Here is a 23,671-nt window from a genome sequence, read left to right as displayed (position 1 = left end):
CACCTACAATAAATAAGTTTAATAATTGCATGAGCTCTTATTATTAATTATTAAGTTGCATTATCATAATAATATTTATATTATTATAATAATGACTTTAAGAGATATTTCTAAAAAAGTCTGTTGGAAAATTTCAAGTGTTGAGTTCTTTTGGGAAACTTCCACAATTTTTGACGTGGAGTTTTTTAGAAAACTTTGGCCAACAAAAAATTATAATGAGAGCTCATTTCGTTGGGAAAAGCATGCTTGAATATATATTTGTTTTTTGTGCCTTCGTGGCTTTTCCCTGATTTTTGACTTGTGAGCCCTTGCTGAAGTATAAGGGTCTCATCTGAGAAGTTCTTGGCAATTGTGTTGAAGTATACAATTAGCCAACAAGTAGATAACCATTAAATAATAATAGATAATAATAGAAGCTATCTATTATCGTAATACCCTTCCTTAATGGTTAATCTATCCATGACACTAAGTTGTCCTCTAAATTTGATAAACTTACAAGGACCAAGAGGCTTGGTGAGAATGTTTGTAGTTTGATTTGTTGTAGGAATATACCGCAAGTCTATTGTCTTGTCTTCAACTAGTTGTCATATATGATGCCAATGAACACCCACATGCTTGGTTCATTCATGGAAGACTAGAATCCGTGCTAACTTGATAATGCCTTTGTTATCAAAAAACAAAGTGGTCGGTCCTACTAGTGACATCTACATGTCACCAAGCATTCAACAAAGCCAAACAACTTGACATCCTACCTTAATTGTCCCTTTGTATTCAACCTATGTAGAGGAGAGAGAAATTGCTTGCTACTTCTTACTAGTCCATGTGACGGCACCAGATCTCAAATTGAACACATCCAAAAGTTGACTTTTTGTTGTCAAGAAGGCCTACCCAATCTGAATCTGTGAACCCATTAAGTTTAGGATTAGAACTCCGAGAGTAAAGAAGTTCGTAATCTATAGTGCCCTTCACATAACAAAGCACATGCGTTGCTGCCATCCAATGATCAGTGTTAGGAGTTGTCATAAAACGTGAGATGTAGCTGACTGCGTAGCTGATATTAAGTCTAATAGCAAAGAGGTAGATGAGTCTGCCTACTAATTGCCTACATGTAGTATCTGACTTGGTTGATAACTTCAAACAGTTTTCCATGAATGTAGATGCAGGCTTGCAATCTTGCAAACGAAATTTATCTAATAGAGCCCTGGCATATTTAGACTAAGAAATGAATATACTTGAAGACCGTTGCCAAACCTCAACACCTAGGCAATAATGCATGAGTCTGAGATCAATGATATCAAAACACTGGCATAAACTCTATTTGATTCCCTAAATAAAAAATGTTAAAAATGACCATGATTTGGATTAAAAATCTGTTAAAAAGCCAACTGCAATTTTGAAAAATGGCTTGTTGATTTGTTGCAGAACATGGCAAAAAGTAAGGTTTATACAAACGTATTTTTTAGACAAAGGGCCACAAAAAAGAGACTTTGGGCGCATAGCGCAGATGAATTTACAAATGAATAAATGATGTTTCCATAGGAAATGACTGCGAAGAATAGAAACATTCTATTCTAGCCAACAGTTAACTAACAACTAACTAAATACTAGAAACATTCTAATATTTACAATAGCTTACAAATAGATAATAATAGAAGCTATCTATAACGGTAGTAATCAAGAAAGATCGCCGGATCAAGGAGTCAATCACTGAGAGAGATCATTGAGCATTTGAATGAGGTTGAGCGCAATGTGGGGCTATGCACTAGGGTCTGTAAGAATCCCACTTCCTAAGTTGATTCTTGCTTAACCTTCTTGTTTGAAAGAGCCTATGAAAATGGTTAGTACAATGCAAAAGAGATACACAAGTATTATTGAAAGAAGACTACATTCTATTCGCCAAGTAGTTCCCTCTTAATTAATTAAGAACCTATGTCGGATTAATTAAGAACCTCCTCTCTATACTCCCCTTATTACCCAACTGTCCTCTTTTATTAATATCCATTGTGTGAGATTATTCTTCAACTGTCGACCTATATATATATATATATATATATATATATGTTACACCATGGACAAGTCGAGCCTGCTAGGACAAGTCACAACTCATTTAATGTTTTTTAGTATTTGTTCTATTATTCTTTAAATATATAACAATTAATTGGATAATTTCAATATATATTTTTAGATGGTAATATTTTATTTGTAATTATTTAATATAGCATATCTTCATTATGTTATAATGGTAATAAATAACATTACCATTTAATATACTATGTAATTTTATTTATTATTTATTATTTATCTATTTACACAATAACTATTATGATTTCTTACTATGATTATGATTACAATTAATTTAATAATAACCTATAATTTATTGATTTATTATCAAATCTTATTAATAAAACAGGGGTATGACAGGGTCACAGAGCATCTTATTAGTATGGTCTTGATATTGGTGTTGTGCTAGATCCTTCTTAGAGAGTGCCCCATATTCCAGTTTTTTTTCCAATGTGAGGGTGTTGTCCCTTCCTACCAGAGTAAATGTTCCTCCGCCTTGTCTATCTCTATCTAGTCCAAAGGGTGGAAACAAGAACTGATCTGAGACTCTGCTTCTTTATTTTTTGTATACTGATTCACTAACTATATCGGTGATATATTGATATATACTGACCCCTTGATGATCACTTGATGTAATTTGATTCACTGAGATTTTTGATATATTGATGACACGATTCGATGTCTCATTTTGATCTCATTGTATGTCATTCACTAATATATATATGAGATGCAACTTACTTGATTCTTATCTAATGTGTTATGATGCTTATGCTATAGATGCATTTAAAAAAAAAAAAAAATTTACACATGGTATGTATGTATTGATCTTTATGTATGCAACGAGTTCTCTCTTTATGTGCTTCTATACTCCTTTCTGATATGAAATGCAATGTAACATAATCTGATAATGCAATGGATGCAAAGAATTTATGAATCACAAAATGTAATGATGCCACTAACATGTGATGTAAATCCTTTTGATACCAACGATAAAGATACTCAATCATGAATATGATTTAGAGGATGATTTTACCAGATTGGACTTAGTATCTCATACTTGATTTCAATTTAATATAGATTTTCCACCTCAAAAAAATGATATTATTAAGCACGTTTCACCAAAGCAACATGGTGTATACAATGCTAAAATGAATGCACTAGCTATGACCACTAGGGCAATTACCAATCATGTAGATATGTTATTTTTCATCATTGAGTACGTCGAGGCTAGTGGAACCCTCATTGATTGAAGTAGCAAATATGAGAATATGAAATACTACCTAAGTTGAATTCAATGTTGAAAGAGAACACAAGCATTAGGGCGAAAAAAGCCAAGAGGACCTAAGTGTTGCTTTCTTTTTGATATTGCAAATCAACACAAGCATCAAGGTATGAAGAACCCAAATGACCTGAGTGTGTCTTGTGTGACCCAAAAACATAAGAGATCCTTATGTTTGTGTGAAATGAAGGATGTTATGTCCGCAATGACCCTCAATCTTTCATATCCTTGGACATATTATGTTAGTTGCACCTTACTAAGAAATATTCAAGAAAAAGGACAAGGATATTTCTCCAACCTCATCATGGTGTTCAAATAAAAAGAGTCAAGGTATGTGCAACATGCCACATGAAATGTAGGCTCTTAGCACATACACCCAATTTGTTTTATGCTTTTGGATCATCGAAACAAAATGCTACAATATCAAATAAAACATTACGCCCCGTTTATTGCTTCTCTAGTCCATAGACGTCCTTGAGTTGCTTGGAAGACATAACAAGAGAAAATTAATGATAACAGATAATAAATAAAGAAAATTTCATAACTTCCTTCTCATTCCTCTCGTCTGTGGAAATCTTCAAGTTACTTGGAAAAGCATGGTCATCATAGCTCAAGCAAGTTTTTGTCTAGTTGTCAATTTAGTTTTGATGTCTACTTTTAGGTAGATGTTTGATTGTTGTTAGTGTTGAGAAACACCATTAATTGGGTGCGTTTGATATTCTGTTGCGCTTATGATTATAGCTCATTTATTGAATTTTAAGAAACAATAGTGATTGGTTGTGTGGGTGTTGAGAAACACAATTGTTTGAGTGTATTAGTGTTGAGAAACACCCTTGCGTTCTATGTTAGTACTAAGAAACACCTCTGTCCATTGGCAAAATAACTCACAGCTGGGATCTTACTGATTGATTTTGATTACCAAGATTATTGGTACCAAGACGACAATGACCTAATGGTATTTCTAGGAATATTCCCCTAGTTAGGTATGATTGTACTAGGACTAAGACATAAACTGATTCCACACCACAATTTTAGGATTTTGAACCAAATTCTTAGTACAAGATTGTGAAAGCAACTGAAGGTATATGCAAGCTTAAGCCACAAAAGGCAAGATAGCCATGCTACGCATTAATATATGGAGCATTCATTACAAGTAGCATGTAGTGTCCCCACTGCTAGCTTAAGGGATGAATGTTGGAACCTGCAACAAATTGTTAGAACATTATAAAAAATATATATAAGTCCTAAAACATATTAGAAACGCTAAGTAACTCAAATATGAATCTAAATGCTATCCCTTACTAACCCCTCCTAATCGTTTGGGAGGTACTCATCTCCAATTCACCTAAACCTCTAATGAGAAACAATTCTAGATTAGGTAAATGTCATATGCATAGTTCCTCCTTAAGGCCTGTAGGATCTTTATTAATGATTACACTCATTAATGATCAGTGATTGGTAGAGATCCCACCTCTATTCGAGCCTCTTATCTCTGACATATGCATATAATTAACCACTACAATATATATATTGTCCCTAAGAGATTCTCTATAAATCTCTCCCAGGATTCTGCTATCGTATCTCGACATTCATGAAGAATGTCCTTTGATCTCTATGAGTTCCCTTAAAGAGAAACTCATCATGACAACTCTCTACCAAGATCAGCTTGGTCTCTTCTAACAAAAAAATTGGTAATTGATCATTTTATTATATTATTTATAATCAACAACTTATATGAATTATTCAAAGTCTCATACCTCTCCCTTATCTTATTCCACTATCTCTAGTGTTCCTATTCAGGATTTTGTTAGTATTGAATCCTCTGTTGTTATTCATTAGATGAGAAACCTCTACACTAGAGACTACAATTGTTTGGTAATTTGACCTTATTGGTTATAATATTCTTGGTACTGGCGACTTGGGGAGTACTGTCCACGGTGGAATTGTATTATCGTGGTGCCAATATGGTTTGTGCACTTATGTTACTTTGTTCTTTGGTTTAGACATTATTGTCCTTCACACGTAGTGTCATCGGCAATGTCTTTTCCCTACGCTTCCTTCCATTTCATCTTTTGGTGTCCCATATACTATGAGATTAGAAGCAGGTTCCACTATTTATTCATAGACTACAAATCCCTTTCAACATTTTTCAATTACTCCGACCAGCGATGTTTAGTGCTTTACCTCCAAGAGACTTTGCAGCTCTGTGACCACTCTACAGCTCAAGTTTCCTTAGAGCCAGGCCTTAGATCTACTCAACACCACATTTTTCCCGCCCATGTCCCTTCCAGGGCCATGAAGCGGCCACTAGCTACACTAGTCTCTAGTCATACCAAATCTATTAGGCCTCGTCTTGGTTTCACCAGACAGCGGTACCTAAAGACGAGCCGAACCCTTGGTCACCCTAAGCCTTATCTTTTGGCCCTAGACATCTTTTTATCGAGAAAGGATATTTGGTCCTCTCGTTTGTTGTTGTTCACTTTCTTTGCTTTCTTGTTTGTTCTTCTCAGACACTGTTTGGTGCTCCTGCTAGTTGTTTTTTAATATTGTTGTTTCTTCCAATCCCTTGGACCCTGTGTTGGTCTCTTGTTGGACATTAATATCATTATTTTATCTTATCTGTGTCGTTGATTTTTAGGATTCTTTCTTAGCAATGTAAAGTTTCTGCTAAATCCTTATCTCTTAATCAAACTTTTAATCCAGTCTTATATGCTGAGAATGATCTTCTAAGTAGTATGAATATTGATGAAATTAGTGCTTGTTATAATGCAGATACAATACTGAATATTTAACCTTTTATTGTGATAGAGAATCTCAAATATAAATTGTAGGATATAAAATGCTTATAGGAGCAAACTGTTGTAACTATGTCCTATAATCTGCATTTACAACCTACTTATATATCCTTTCTAAAGGGTATGTCCCTCAAGGGACATAACCCTTCCTAACTTGGCACCTATAGGAGAGATATATATATCATTAAATGCCAACATTAGAGATATATTACTATTAAGAGGAAGTACGGTTTGTACTGTTAGACCTATAGGTTTATCTTGGTTAATATTCTTAACACTCCCTCTTAACCTGATAATCCTATAGAGAGATATTATATCTAGCAACACCAATACAAATGAATAAGCAAGAATTAATACTCTATATATGTCTGTCTCTTCTTAGTATGTGGTATCATAGAACACATGATACAAAGTCATATTACTAAACTTGTGATGTCACAAATCACTACTACTAGTGATATTATACAAGATAAATTTGAAGAGTAATCTTTTTATTTATCCAAGTTATGATTTCATAGAAACTGGTATTTCCACATCACAACATGATCTTGAGTTTTAAGATCTACCAAAATACAGGATAAACTTGGAGAATACTAAGATTTTTCCTTTATCCAATTTGTTAACCATGAACATAGCAATGTCAACATCACAATATGATCTTGAACTCATCTAGATCTTACAGTAGAACTCTACTATTTAGCACATTATCTAAGAGATCGTCACCTCTCATAATGTTTTATACAAGTGTTCATTATTTTTAGAGATCGTCACCTCTTAAAATAATGAATACAAATGGTGGAGCCCATAACAATCAATAGCCTGACAAAATAAAATTATTTTATTAATAATCAAGAGAGTACAAATGGATTACAACTCAACCATACCAAGTCTCCTCCTGAAGTGTTCTATCTTCACTCTAGATAAAGGTTTGGTGAGCATGTTTGCTATCTGATCTGCAGTTCAAATGTATTCCAATTTTACAGAATTCCTATCTACCATATCTCTTACATAATGGTAAGGAATTTAGATATGCTTGGACCTGTCATGGAAAACTGGATTCACTGAGAGCTTGACGAAACTTTGATTATCACAATGAATAATCGTGGGATTCATAGCTTGCCCAAATAATCCCACAACTTCCTCGACCATACTGCTTCTCGGGAGGCCATTGCTACTACAATGTATTCAGCTTCTATGGAACTCTGTGCTACTAAAGACTGCTTTCTACATATCCAAGATATCATTGCTGGTCCCCAATTGAAACAGCATCCTGAAGTACTTTTCCTATCTTTAACACTTCCACCCCAATCTGAATTAGTGAATCCATGTAAGTCTAAAGCAACTTTCTCATATTTGAGTCTGAGATTAAGAGTGCCTTCTAAGTATCTCATAATGTGTTTAACTACGACTAGGTGAATCTCCTTCGGTTCACACATAAACTGACTTAAGGCATTAACTGCAAAGCAAATATTTGGTCTTGTATTTACTAAGTACATAAGAGACCCAATCATCTGTCTGTAGAGAGCAGAATCTATGGATGGTGATTTTGCAACTGCTTCCTTAAGTTTATGTAGATTAGTCTCCATTGGAGAAGACATAGGTTTGCAATTCCACATTCCAAATTTCTTTAAAATATCTGATGTATACTTCCCTTGATTTAGTATGATACTGTCAGAATTCTGCCATACTTCCAGTCCTAGGAAGTAATGAAAGAGTCTCAAATCTTTCATCTCAATTTCTCTAGTTAGATCTTTCTTGCACTGATCTATGAGATGATCATCACCTATTATTAGTAGATCATCAACATATAGTATCAAAATTACCATATCATCTTTATCTCTTTTATAATATAAATTTGGATCAGTTTCATTCTTGGAGAATCCTAAGCTGGTGAGATACTTATCAACTCTTTTGTACCAGGCCCTGGGAGCCTGTTTAAGCCCATAGAGAGCTTTCTTGAGCCTGCAAACAAAAGTGTTAGGATCATGAGTTTCAAATCCTTCAGGTTGCTCCATCTTTTGAAATCTTTCCATTTAAGAATGTTGTTTTCACATCCATCTGATGTACCTTCCATCCCTTTCATGCGGCAATTGCTAAGACTGCTCTAACAGAGGTATATCTGGCAACAGGAGCAAAGGTTTCTTCATAATAAATCCCTTCTTTTTGAGAAAATCCTTTGGCTACAAATCTGGTTTTATACTTCTCAATACTACCGTCAGCAGCATGCTTTATTTTAAATATCCACTTGGAAGAAACAACAGATTTTCCTTTAGGTCTTGAAACAATTTTTCAAACATCATTTTTCATGATGGATTGGTATTCTTCTATCATAGCTTCTTTCGAAGCTGTATGTTTAATAACATCTGAGGGATTGGTTGGCTCTATTTTGGATAAATCACTTATGTTAGCTATATAACCAGAGAATCTTTTAGGTCTTTTGCTTCCTCTGACTGTGCTAGAAGGTGCAGCAAAGTCTTGAGCTGCTTCAACTATTTTAATGGCCCAAAGTGGTCTTTTCTTTGAATTGTCTTCAAAGTTCATATTTTGAATTTCATCTTCAATTTCTTCTAAGTTCTCTCTCTGGGACCCTGATTCACTATTTCTTTCAGAACTAGATCAAGGAGAAGGTTCATCAGAACTTATGGCTCTTTTGAATGCAAGATCTTCTTCAAAGATTACATCTCTGATAAGTTCAATAGTTTTCTGTCTAGGTATAAAAATCCTATATGCTTTAGAAGTTTCACTATACCCTACAAAAATACCTTTCCTCCCAGAAGTTTTTAACTTGGTTCTCTTTTCTTTTGGAACATGGATATATACAGGACATCCAAAAATTCTTAGATGACTTATATTGGGTTTTACTTTAGTAAATACTTCTTCAGGTGTTTTATCTTTAAGATAGGAGTGAGGACTTCTGTTTTGAATATGTACAGCAGTACAAGAGGCTTCTACCCAAAGATAATATTCTAGGTTTTGGTCAAAAATCATAGCCCTAGCAGCTTCTATAATTGTCCTATTCTTTCATTCTGCTACCCTGTTTTGCTCTGGGTTATAAGGAACAGTGTACTCCCTCTTAATCCTTGATTCTTTACAAAATCTTTTAAACAAGTCTAAGGTATATTCTCCTCTGTTATCAATTCTAAGGGCTTTAATTTTATGTCCTAAAAAATTTTTAGTTAATGGTTTGAATTCTTTAAATCTTTGTAGGATTTCTTCTGATTCCTTGCATTCTAAAAAGTAAATCCATGTTTTCCTAGAGAAGTCATCTATGAACAAGATATAATACCAGAATCCTCCAAGAGAAGGAACAGACATAGGTCCACATAAATCTGAATGAATTAATTCTAGTACATTATTTGTTTTCCTAGTATTATAATGAAAGGGACTTCTGGTGCTTTTACCCAGAGCACACCCTTTGCAAATACTAGGGTGGTCTCTATTTAATTTGGGTAACAGTAACCATCTTTTCCATAGTTGATAAAGTTTTAAAATTTAGATGCCCTAATCTTTTGTGCCATATTTCATTTGAATCTTCAGCGTCATGGACTAGGGCTTGAATGGATCGACTAGATTCTGTATTCAATTCATACAAATATCCCTTTCTTTGACCAATTAACTTTGCTTTCTTGATGGAAGAGTTCTTGGCCCAAGTTAATACTTTGTCATCCATGAATGCAACATTGTGTCCATCATCTTCAAGTGTTGTCATTGAGATTAGGTTTCGTTTAATCCTTGGTACATAAAGCACACCTTTAAGAAGAAAAGTATTTCCTGATTTTAGTTTCAAAATTCAATTTCCAATTCCTTCAACGGAGTGTGCTGAGTTATCACCAATGGTAACTTCACCGTTAACCTTCTCTGATAAAGAATCTAGAGTTTCTTTGTATTTCGTTATATGTCTAAAAGATCCACTATCAATTACCCATGCTTTATTTGAAATTTCATTTGATAGAGAGGAATACAAAACACGGTTCTCGGGATCATAATGTCATGTCCCCATTTTGGAGGCAATTTGATTTAATTAATTTAATTAATTAGGTTGTCCAAAATAATGAATATTTTATGAGGATGACTAATTAATTATTTTAATTAAATAAATAAGTGATATTAAATTAATTATTTATAAAGTTATCAAATAAATAAATATTAAAAGGTAACTTTATATTTAATTAATTTAATAAAGTGACTTGAATTATAAAATATTTTTTATAAAGTCACTAATAGATAAAATAAAATAATGTTCTAGAAGTTTCTAGAGAAAGTGGAGAAAAAGAATAAATAGGCACCCCGGGCTTCATTCTAATCATCCAGTTGTTTATTTCTCTCTTGACATCAAATTGTGATTCAGTCACATAGTCTATTGTGGAGCCAAGTGGTTTCAGATAGTCAGTTGATCTTTGGGAACGAAAACTCCCTTGGATTTGCATAACTGAGGAAGTGAAATATCTTCTGAAGGGTTTCACATTTGGAGGTGATACTTCAGTCACTTCAGTTAGGGCATCATTGGGCCCAAGGCCATTTCCAGCATTTCAGGAGGTTTTTTTAGCAGGGCCGAACTTATTGGAGGTCATTTCTAGCAAGTCCGCAGGCTAAAAAAGCAGTCTGAAAAAAGCAAGCCGAAAAAGCAAAACCGAAAAAAAAGCAGTCCGAAAAAAGCAGGCCGAAAAAGCAATACCAAAAAAAAAGCAGGCCGAAAAAGCAAAACCGAAAAAAGGCAGGCCGAAAAGGCAATCCGAGAAAGCAGCTCCGAAAAAAGTAATCCGAAAAAGCAGTTCGAAAAAGAAAAACGAAAAAAGCAAATCCGGAAAAAAGCAAGTGGAAAAAGAAGGTCGAAAAAAAGCAAGCAGAAGGGGCAGCATTGAAGGAAAATATTATAGCCATCCACAGTCAGGTTCTTCACTTCTCATTTGGCATATTTTATGAAAAATGTAGGTTTTCAGCTAAGTACAAAATATAGCTTCAGCACTTCACTATTTTCATATTGTACTTGTCTTTGTTTACCATTTGGCATTATTGGTATCAAAGGAAGGCTAGGATTTTGCAATTGAAAGAGCATTGTAATTTTTAGACTATCTATATTGCAACCCTAGAGTTTGATGATCAGTTTATTAGTTTGCATTCCAATTGTATGACAAAATATCAATTGGTTGTAAGCTCTCTTTTTGGCATAAATAATGTTATAATTTTGCATACTAAGTGTTTTTATTAATGCCACTTGGTTGTAGTGCATTAATGCCATCCTAGGTTGCATCCAAAGTAATTGTCATAATTACTAATTGCTGTAGCTGCATATTGCAAGTAGTTTAAGTCACATATTTGTATTGAATATTGTCAAAATTAGTTGCACATTCATGGTGGGTCATTTTTTAGACAATTTGGAGTCTTTTTGTAAGCATTCTCTTTGATGCAAATCGAAACTAGAATCGTTGGAGCAATTTGAAAAAGTTATATCAGTCAGAGGACCCTTGCTTGCAAAGTGTTTGACGAAATGTCAAACAACTTAAGTATAAAGATTTTTGGTGTTGGAAGAAGTTATAACCTATTGCGGTTATTACACATAAGTATCTTCTTCTCTAATGACATTTGTACAATTTGCTTGTTGTTTGGAATTTTCAGGACAATTAGATCTATAGTGTCCAAATTTTTCACATTTGAAACACTTTATTTTAGATAGATCTTTCTTGGGCTTTCCATTCTTTTGATTTCCCTTTTTCTTCTTGAAATGTTTTTTCTTGCCTTTATAGTAGTTTGTATTAAGAACGTGAAGTTCTTCATCTTCTACTTTTGGTTTCCCTCCTTTCTTTAGTTTTCTAGATTCCTCTTGAAGACAATCATTCTTGAGTATGTTAAAGTTCGAGAGCTAATCTCTGGCACTTATTCCTTGTGTGAATGTCTCCCATGAATCTGGCAATCCATCTATAGCCATAAGTGTTAATTCTGTATTACTAATGATGGTTCCTATGCTTGATAGTTCATCTCTAATGCCAACAACTCTTAAGAAGGAAGAACTTATTGATTCTTCTTTCTTTATGTGAATGTGATTCAGTTGCCTTTTTAGTGCAAGAACCCTGGTTGCATTGTTTACTTCATAGGTATTTCGTAATGCATTCATCATATCAAAGGCAGTTTGATGTTTTGTAAGCATAGGTATAATATCATTTTTAACTCCATCCAAGATAATTTGAATAGCTTTTCTATTTCTTCTGCTCCAACTGGATTTGTAAGGTTCAACTGGGGGTTGTTTGTATGCTCCATTAATGAATTGTTTTACATTGTTCTCTTCAAGAATCATCATGATTCTGAACTTCCAGGTTTCAAAGTGCTCTTTCCCATCAAACCTGTCCTCGGGTCTAATTGTGTAAGCCATGGTAGATAGAAGATTGTTGCTTGATGTGTACAAAGTCTGATTACTGAAATTTAGCAGAGCCTAGGTCCGATTGCTGGAGCTCTGATACCATGTAAAGTTTCTGCTAAATCCTTATCTCTTAATCAGACTTTTAATCCAATCTTATATGTTGAGAATGATCTACTAAGTAGTATGAATATTCATGAAATTAGTGCTTATTATAATGCAGATACAATACTGAATATTTAACTTTTTATTGTGATAGAGAATCTAAGATATAAATTGCAGGATATAAAATGCTTATAGGAGCAGACTGCTGTAACTGTGTCCTATAATCTGCATTTACAACCTACTTATTTATCCTTTCTAAAGGGTATGTCCCTCAAGGGACATAACCCTTCCTAACTTGGCACCTATAGGAGAGATATACATATCATTAAATGCCAACATTAGAGATATATTACTATTAAGAGGAAGCACGGTCTGTACTGTCAGACCTGTACAAGCAAAAGATCTCAAACCCAAAATACTATATGGAAAACATTCTTGTTGTATCATTTATACATTCTCTTATTATAGAATTTCAAGTAATAAAACATACGTTGTCTACGCTCATTTAGTAATTCTAGCTCTTCAGTCCTTGATATTCTATATTCTTAATTCATTAAGAGAACTCTTTGTAATACTCTCAAGGATTGAATCTCGACTTAGATGGCTAGGACTGCTTCCAATTTATATACAAGAGAAAAAGGTGTTGCCCCTTTTGGTGTTCTGACACTTTTTTTGCAAGCCCATGGTGTTGGATTACACTGCAAACACTAAACATTTCCTAATTTACTGACTCGTATGTACAAGATCTTCAAAATTGTTCTGTTGGAAGTTTTTGCTTGTCGATTTTCTTGCAGATAATAGATTGATGAACGTTAATGTTGTGTAATGTGGAATTATGCACATAACTGTTAAACAAGCTAAATAACTGAGAAAAGGGTGAATCAGATATTTCACACTAAAAAACATTTCAAATGTTGGCTATAGAAAAACATACATCCACTACTAGTATAGATATTTTGGTTAATACATAACAATACACCATCAAATGATAAGCATTAAGAACACAAGTACACCAAAACAATGAACACCAGATATGATGTGGAAACCCAAACTAGGTAAAACCATAGAGAAACTAATTTTAGTGAAATGAAAAACAAGATCTATTAAGGAGACATCAATTAGGTGATTTGATAAAATAAGGCTAACTGCTAGGAAGATGAATGGGTACTACCAGTTGGCTAACTGCCTGAGTAGCTATGCCCCAAAGTACAAAAAGGATCACTACTGAGATAAAAAGTGTAACCAAAATAGAATATAGCATCAGGCATTTGCAACTACTAGTTATGAACTATTTGCAACTCCTCGATCAACTTGTCTAAGTGGTTTGCACTTCCATTATAAAGAAATGTGAATTGCCTACTTTACATGCTTGAGAACTTTCATATATGTGAGATACATACTAAGTGAAACAATATATACCAAAGTCACCCAATAAATTTGTCAGCCAAAATAGACAAATGAAGGGACACACCACCTCAAGCAATGCAGAGACTCTTGAGCACACCAAAATGTGTATACAAACATCAATTCCAATAGTTATGATGAAAACACTATGAGTAACTATTTGTACCAAACAACAACATGCTTTGTAAAGGAACACTCCAAAACATAAGCTCCACACAACACCAAAATGATCAAAGAAACCATCAAGGCATAAAATAATGAATCAATTGATGTTTAGCCAAGAGTCATGAAGAAACTATGAGTCTAATAGCTTCTCAATTTTGTTCATCAAAATTATCCTTCTCTTTGCCTTCATCTGTGCTAAAAGATTGTCACTATGTGCTGCTTCCAAGTGTTGTAGTTTCAGCCATTGAATTTGACTACATTCTAACACAATGTTGCTAAAAGATGCCATTGCATGCTTTTCAAAGTATGAAAAGGGAAAAGCCTACATGGCTGAACACATAAATTTGAATGTGTTAATTACAGGATAGATATAGGCACATATTACAATGCGAATCCTCTGGTACAAAATTTGAGGCACCACATCAAAACACCCAAAAAAAATAACGAAGACAACACAGTTGAGGTTTCAAAAAGCCCACCAATTTCTAAATAACATAAAATTTTGGCTGCCACAAAATTTGAGGCACAAAATATGAGACATTCAGAAAAATCCGAAGACAACCTAATTAAGGTCTCGAAAAACCCACCAAAAACCTGCAATCAAACTTCAAATCTGGCTAAAAAAAGAGGATTTCATAAAAACCCTAGTCGGGTCTGTGGAACCTTTCTGAAAAATGACACAAAATTTGGGGAATCACTAATTGCAAGTGGTGAAATCCCTAGCTGCGAGTAAGAGACGAGTCCAGAAAGAGGTTGTGTTCAAATAACACTAAATATTGTCCAAAGGGAAGCAAAGACAAGATCACAGAGTTGCAGAAAAACGGTTTGAAAAAGCTCCAATAAAGCAAAGAAAGTGTTGTCCATTTCCAAAATACCACAGTATAAAGAAGGACAACTTGTTGAGCAAGAGAAACGAGCCCAAATCACACAAAAAAAAGGCTCAAACAACATGGGAAAGATAACACGAAAAATATCTGTAATGTCAGATGAAGAACAAAAGCCATGAAAAATGGAAGTCTCAGGGCTGAAGCCCCGTATGTCGCAGAGGAAAGGGGGCAGGAAATCAAGCTACTAGCATAGAAGAGGTTGAGCACGAGAAAAAACAAGCCATCTGAACCTGTTACAAACAAAGGTAGAATCCCTTCGTAAATGTGGAAGCACAAAAACAGAATGTAAAAAATATGTGTTGATGCCCATAAAATAAACTACCAGAAAAAAACATTCACGTACAAAGATAGGATGTGATGTTTTTTTGAAAATAATAACAATTTTTTTAAAAAAATCATTCACTAGAGGATTACATAATTTTCGAAGAAATTTTGTCTGTTGCTCTGATAATTGTATGATTGATTTACAAAGAACGAAACGTTCTTATAGGGTTTACAAGAGATGTTTCTAAAGAGAAACATACAAATGACATATAAAATCCATTATACAAGATATTTAGAATATCTAGAAGTGACCATTAAATATAGAAGTAATCTAACTTAGGAGACATTATTTTAATATAAATGACAAATGTACACCAAACTGAACAGAAGAAAGATGAGGACAAATAGATGGACCGTCAAATTGCATTGATTTATTCATGATGCTTTATGAGAAGAATCACCTACATAACACTATTTTATAAAAAAAGATCTTCTCTTGTAACATGGAAAACTGAGATACCAGAACATGAGACAAAACATTCTTACATGTGGTAGGTTCCAGTTGGCAGAGGCTGTTGTGCGTGCATCACCAAACACTGCCTCTTGCAATGCATCTTCCAAATTCCAAATGCTGAAGAATGTAGAAGAGATTCATAAACATTATTCAAAAAACATTATTTCGACCATATGAACAATAATGGAGTTGCAGCTAATTATTATTAAAATATGAATTGATGAAGAAAGCATACTAAAATAAACTCTTGAGGCTTCATTTTATAAAGTATAACAAAACATAATCAAACCTGAACATCAATTGGGAAGGTTACAGAACAACATCAGTTTCAAGGTTCAGTCTTCATGAAGTTTGAATCATTCAGATAGGTAAATAAATTTATGATTATTATATATTTATAAAACTGAAATCAGACAAAAAATTAAGAACTAGTAACCACACCTATAGGTGCCTATGAAAGCCTCAAGTGACCAATATTTATTCTCTTATTTGTCAGACCTAATCAACCACATCATTTACTCTTATTGTTATGTCAAATATAATATTTTTAAAAAAAAATTCCATTAAATGATGTAAAATTACATCAACATCATTTACATATAAGTTGCAAATCTCTAATATCCACATCATTTATGCAAAATATGGATTAAGAAATATCAGAGTATCATCCAACTTGAGTTTATTTTTTCACTATATTTTTATAAATAAAGTTGTGAAAGCCTCCAAATACAAAGGATAGAGTTCAAATATAATAAGGCATTAGCTATCCAGTTTGATCCATGCAGCACACCATCTGCCTCTTCACAAGGGAACAAGTGGCACAAAGGTAGTTTATCCTCCTAACCTAGCAACAAAGCATTGATTCCCCATCCCCTTCTTTGCTCAAGGGATAATCTTTGCTAAGGAAACAACTGCTAGTGACATTGTAAGCATCTAAAATGTTTGCTATCACCAATTTCTTTACTATTTTAGTAATGAAAACAACAAAATAAATGGCATTTCTTACATTTATGGCTTTAATGACCCAAATTTGAGACAGCACATAATGTATAGAAGATGCCAAGAACGAATGTTCCATCTAAAGTTTAAACAAAAATGTTCCTGATCTGCCCAAGCTTTCATCAAGAATTGGAAACACTCATCTAGGATTACAGACAATGAAAGATTAAGAAAAACAAATTACTTTTGGAAATTGGATATAATTTTGCACAAAAAACATTTTTCAATCTCTTAAGTCTATGAGAGAAGAAAGGAATTGCAATTTCAATAGTGGGCACATTGACTGTTGGCAATCGAAGTAAAACCATAGAGTTGGAATATTTTCAATTCATATTAGTCAATGCCTAATTTGCTATAACATCATATTTTAGCTTTGTCGAGAAACATGAGTGGTGGCCCATGTCAAGGCTTATCTGCTTTGCATTAAATTTGGATTTGTAAGTCTTGGAAATAATCCACACCCAGACTGATGATGAGCTGGCCAAAGAAAGGCTAGGTTGAATTGAAAGAGCACTCCAGCCGCAAATGGAAGTCCTACATTTGAGTCCTAGCTGGTCCATATGAGCCGTAGGTCAAAATGTGAAATCAAAACCAAGCTATGAACCAAGAACCTAAGGTTTTGCTTCATGGTAGATAGGGACTGTGATAATTTTGTTAATCCATTCATGCACATCATTATTTAACCGGGACATTCAACTACCTTAAGGAAGCCATATTTACTCTCACTCTTTACCCACACTTGGTTCAATTTCTTCACTTTGACATTCAGAGCATTGGGCAAAAATTACATTCTCCACTACTTACGAGTCATCTTCTTCAACAATATTGACATATTCTTGTTTGTTCTTCTGCTTCCACTACATATTGCCACTTGAAAACAGCTTTATTTAAGACACTTTATTATTGGATGATATTTTGGCCAAACAGTTGTACCAACGATTATTTACATCTCAAATCCTTTCACAAATTGGATATTTCTTTTGGGATCAAATAGAATTACTAGATTTGGGAGCTCCTCCAAATCGCTTCTTTGGCTTCTTTATGTCATCATTCCATGATGCTCCTCACTATGCTCTTGACTCAAAGACTCGGTTTGAGTTCCAAGATGGTTTAAATGGAAAGCTTGTTGACCAAGGCCATGAGAATGTAGGTGCCCCCTAGGGCCCATCATTGGTGTGTGCTTCACTACTTGACTAAAACAACAGAGATACTATACAATACAAAAAGTTGCACTCAAGCCACCATAAAGGTCCACATTGGAACGCCCATTGAGTCGAATGACAAATTAGCTCACACCATTCCATATCTAGTAAGGGCACATCAATGAACTCAACATGCTTCCTTCCCAACAATTTTAAGCACTTATTCTATTTTCAAAACCATTTTCGTTGATTTCGTTGCAGTACTTGTTCACTATCAATTTCTTGCCTATATTTAGCCTTCGATGGAATTCCCCACCTAATTAGGGCTTCTTTCCTAGACCACCCAACTATGATGAAGTGGCAATCATCTTTTGTAAGGGCTTTACATGTTCTCAAATAAATTGGCGATCGAATTCAGTACGGGCAGTCTCAAAGCCTATGTTGTGTTTGCAGATGACTATAACGACACCATAGCCTAGAATTTTCATACCAATATTGTAGTCCTATTTTCCAACAAATTTGAACATAATACTCTGTTATGTTTTTGAAGCCCCCTTTCAACGCTCTTGTTGTTTACCACAATATAAAAGATTAGAACATTCATGAGCCACCCTAGAACACCTTTTTCCATCAATAATGTACAAGATTAATAAACATGTTGTGATATGAGCACAAAGAATCCCAACTTGTTCTAACTTAACCATTGTAATCTCTTGCAAAAACTAACTTTATGTTACCAAATTGAACCCCAAGGAATATCGTCAAACAATTGTCATGAAACTTTTTTCGCTTGTTGATTCAGATTTTAGTCTAATTGTTCTTGCTAAAAATGATACCAGATGCGCTTTAGAATGATAACTAAATTTTCTACTCAAATATCGACAATGCAGATGCCATTTATTTTGGTTTTCTAATGCAAATATAAGACCAATGCGTAAGAAATAGTGCCTACAGCTCATAGATATTAATGCAAAGATTTGGCATGCAACATGGATACAAACAATTCATTTAACCCTTGGCACACAATTTCTTATTTCTTATTAATGACCAATTACAAGGCTGATAAACATGAATTCCCAAGTATTTTTGCAACCAATAAAGTCTGATATTATCGAAAGGAACCTGTAGCAGCAGCATGTATTCAAATTTACACCAAATCTGATATTGCAGCTCTCTGAGAAGATCATAGATTGTCACCAAAGCTTGCTAATGGTGATTGCGGACACAAAATATTAAAGAACATGCCCTAAGTCTGCCAATGCTGCCTCTAATATATAACTGGAACAAGGATTTTTGAAGGATTTTTACTCATTTCATCACAAATTCCCTGATTTGAACTTAAGTTCCTTGACTAGCTTAGCCCGGCTCTTACTCACACCCCTGACTAGCTTCAACAAACCAAAGTTGCCCAAACTAATCCCTCGGACGTGGGAACTTGAAAACTATCACTAAGACCACTACTCCTATTGCCAAAACAGATAGAGGAGGTCCCCATTTTCGATGGGGCGATGGTATGAAAACCTCACAACAAATGTTATGGATGCCTCAATATAACAAAATTAAACATAAGAAGAAATGTTGCATAGTATTACAAATAAGCATGTCCTCTATGGATACTATTGTCAACAGAGCACTGATATTAACAGATATAACTCAAGATGAAAATGATATTATCCATATTTCAGTCTTCTATTTCTTTGATAGTCTCAACTTTCAACTGTATAGTTAGTGATAACAGTAATCTAGTCCATCTCAGCCTTGATCTAATAAGAAAACATAAGTCATCTCTGCATAATTCAACTCACAATAATGTACACTATTTAGGTACAATAATTAATTACTTAATGCATCAAATCTCATCATGGGTGGAAGTAAGAGATGTTGGTAAGCAAGTAAAAGGGTGCCATCTAAGAAAGCCACCTTAGTGGGTTTCAAAGTCCTACCACCAAGGCCTAGAGGATTGAAGTCCAGTTCTTGGGCTTTGAATGGATAAGACAATGGCCCCACTACAATCTCCCGACCATTTCTATTATGATGAGCCATTCAACTATTAGGTATGAGTATAGATAAGGAATCAAGACAAGCATCCTACTAAGTAGGCCATTTTGCATGGATGTCTTTGTCCTGCCATCGAGGCCAAGGGGGCCAAAGTTCCGCTCTTAGACTTAGTAGGGTTGGCTTAGTCAAAATTATCACGACTCCATCCCTATGAACCAAATTTGATAAAACTGATAATAACATAGGAAATTGTATTTTTGAATTTAAATGTATTTAGCTAACTAATAATATTAGTCTATATGGATATATGTATGCACTTGCGTTCCCTTTGTGGTTGCTGGGTTTTTAATTAGTAATATAATGGAGAAATATTGTGCAAGTCATCTCCTTGACTATGACTTATCACAAATTGTGATTGTAGAGCTTAATCTAGAAGGTGAAATTATAGCGGTGACCCTACAAATACACTTAGAAGGTGATTCCTAAATAATCACAAACACCATCATTAAGGGTAAGTTTGAGAATTGGAGATTAAATGAACTTGTAAAAATATCACATGCGTCCTCTTAATGTTCTAAAATTTCAAAATTTCCCACATTAAAAGAGAGAAATATGATACTAACAGGATCTCCAATTGGCAGTTGAGTCAGTCGACAATGTTGACAGCATGGTATAAGAGAACCTCTGGGATTGTCTGCAAGTTGACAAGAGGACTTTTTAAGGCAAATACAGAGGATAAGTTGCGAACAATAATGTGAAGCCATAACTAAAAGCCCAATGCAAAATGGTCCAAGTGGGATGGGAGAGATAGCACCATGCAAGTGTAGTCACTTTTCACATTTTTCTCAACAGGCAACCATAATTTGTGTCTCTAGCTCTGTTCAGTAGCGGCTTTTGATGACTGCAACAATACAGTAAATGCTCACCAACTCTCCCTTCAAGCCTTGAAATCCATAATGGCATTTTGGGGAAGTCACCACCAATAGGTTGAAGAATGTCTTTGCATTCAAAGACAGGGAATTCCTACACAAAGTGACAGTGGTTCTAGGTGACGACTACTTGCAAGCAGAGGATCAATATCATACAGATGTGCATAATGCCTCCTTGTTCATGGGCTTGTGCCTAGAGCTTGGCATGAAGGCAGACATTAGATTTGTTTATGAAAAATGCATTCAGGAAGAATGACTAGGTGGTTTGGAGGAGATTTTGGCGTGAACAAGTACAAGGTTGGGGACGGTTGCCGTTGAAGGGGACTAATACCAAGTGGGCTGCATTGGCTCTCCTCTGCACCTGTTCCTCATTTGGATTGCACACGGTAACAAAGATGTTTGACAAGCAATGGAAAATATAGGGTTAAGAGGAATCAAGGACTATCTCAAGATAAAGGAACCTCAAGCTCACAAAGATGACCTTCCTCCCATGCAGGAAGGCCAGAAAAGAAGGCATGGTCGTCCCTTTGGAAGCAAGAAAATGAAGAGGCTTGAGGCTGTGGACATGAGACTATCAAACTAGAGATAGTAAAAGAGGCAAATGTTTTGAACAAATGCAGACTTTTCCTTTTTGCTGGCTCTGAGTCATGTTAGCCATTTAACTTGTTGAAAATGTTTTTCAACATGATTTTTATAACTGCAATATACTATCCTTTACATATAGGTACATATAGGTGCTCATAGGTGTGGCTTGTCTGATAAAGGGTATTTTTGTAAAAGTTGGGGTTCGGTCAAAAATGACAGGGGTGTTAGAAATTGTCAATAAATCTCAAATTTTTTGGTTTGCAGAGAGGGATTTTGAGCTGAAATGTAATATTAGTATATCTACATTTTCTGGAAACTTTAATTAATAGCAAAAAATTTACCAATAAATAAAACAGCTCTAAAATCTTTGAAAACTTAGTAAGACCTCAAAACAACTGCAATAAATGTGTTTGCATTCCAATAGGATAAAAAAACATTTTTTTGACTGTAAATATTTTCAAGTACCAAACATCAAAAAATATATCATCCAAATAAAAATATAATCAATCGATAAAAGAAAAACCATCTCTCATAACACTTGGAGTCAAATGGGCATATATTATGCATTTTCTAAGATTCAAGGTACAAAACCAAGTCTCATTCAAACTGTTTTGCTAATAAACCGAACATTCAAATTCAATCAAAGTACTGACTCGTGTAAAGTAGAAGTAGAAGATAGACACAAAACAACTTTTTGGATAATCATAAGACCAAAATTTTGATGTCACAAAGATTGGACATCTTGGTGCAATATTGGATTATAAACATTAAGCTTTTGAGCCAAGGGTTTTCGTACAACTTGAGAAAATGAAAAATTGTTAGGAAAACAAAAGATGGCCTACACATAACATTTCCTATTCACTTCTAGTAATGAGACTGTAAAATATAAGTCAACAATAGCATTGTCATATTCATCAAGCAAAGCAATGATATGATAAAAAGCCTAATTTAACATAAATTCAAGCCATAAATTCAAGCCATTTAGCCAAGAATATGGATCATTTCTTTTCAGGAAACTAATTTACAAGGCTATATCTATAGAAAATGATAGACCATCAAATGTTGTTAGGACTAAATAATCAATAAATCTTCACAATAACAACTCAATAGTGCAAAAAACAACAAAAGAAGTAGACACAAAATTAGATCATTATAAAGTTAAGCTTAAATATGAAGTAGACATAGCTAACTAAAATATAGCCTCAGAATATAGACCACTCAACTATCATAACAATAAAATGCTATCTTTAGATGGAAGCCTCACCAAAATAAAAATAAATTTTAATGTTTTTTTATCTTGCAAATTTAAATTGAAAGGTCTTGGTGATATGTACATTAAAAACTCTATTTAACATTTAATGTAGATAAGAAGTAGACGCAAACTTAAATCATGTGTGACAATGTAAGATGATATTACAGAAGTCTGAATACAGATAAAATTAAACATGATAAAGTAAACACAAAATATGAAGTGATTAGCAAGTGAAGATATATCCTCATAATATATATCATTCACTTCACATAACATTAAAATATTGTGTCTTTCGATGGAAGCACAACACCAAAATAAGATTGATTAAACATTTTTAATCTTGTTAATATGATCTTTGTCATGTGCACATTGAAGATTTTATTTAATGACTATATTCATCTATTTGTATGTGAATTGTTTTTTAAATAAGTAGTATCAAGAGGGTGCAAGCTCGTGGTACAATCATAGCACTCTTAGAAGCACTTTAACAACACATTAACAACAAGAATGTAAAAGTTTAGATTCAAACTCACAAACCTACCTCCTCCATCTCCTCCATCATTTGCTTCAAGGACATGTTGAGGCTGGCAATTTGGTACTTGTGGGTACTAACCAGACCACCACCTATTTTTCCTTTATCCAAACTATCCACCATAGCATTTCTTAGATTTAGCAATGGAGACATAGGAAGGGTAGGGTTGAAAGTATTTTGCAGGGATCGAGGGGAGGGAGAAGAGGAGGGATTGATAGTAGGAGTTGGGGAAGGGTCCCTCACAAGGCTCAGGGTCTCCTTACATGAGGGACTTTCAAGCTCACTGCAGATTTTGTTTCTTCAATGTCCGCCAAGAATGCCTCTTTCTTAGCAAGGTCTTTAATGGCTTTCTTATCCCTTTCCTTCGCCAATGTACTGGAGCGACAGGTTTGGTGCCTAATGGTGTCC

The 23,671-nt window shown here is 34.3% G+C and overlaps 1 protein-coding gene across 1 annotated transcript in view; it reads right to left on the bottom strand.

Moving 5' to 3' along the window:
- The window catches only part of LOC149565463 (Transducin/WD40 repeat-like superfamily protein), a 204,729-nt gene that overhangs the window by 63,059 nt on the left and 117,999 nt on the right, over window positions 1–23,671 (bottom strand). Inside the window, exon 7 of the mRNA XM_089818994.1 lies at window positions 15,859–15,943. Within this exon, the coding sequence (XP_089675120.1) occupies window positions 15,859–15,943 (85 nt within the window). The remainder of the gene's footprint in view (window positions 1–15,858; window positions 15,944–23,671) is intronic.

This window comes from Cupressus sempervirens, chromosome 3 (genome assembly GCF_028749045.1).
Source record: "Cupressus sempervirens isolate cs-2001-9-10 chromosome 3, ASM2874904v1, whole genome shotgun sequence".
Lineage (NCBI taxonomy): Eukaryota > Viridiplantae > Streptophyta > Pinopsida > Cupressales > Cupressaceae > Cupressus > Cupressus sempervirens.
Note: the sequence above shows the minus strand (reverse complement) of the source record. Positions and strands in the feature narration are given on the sequence as shown.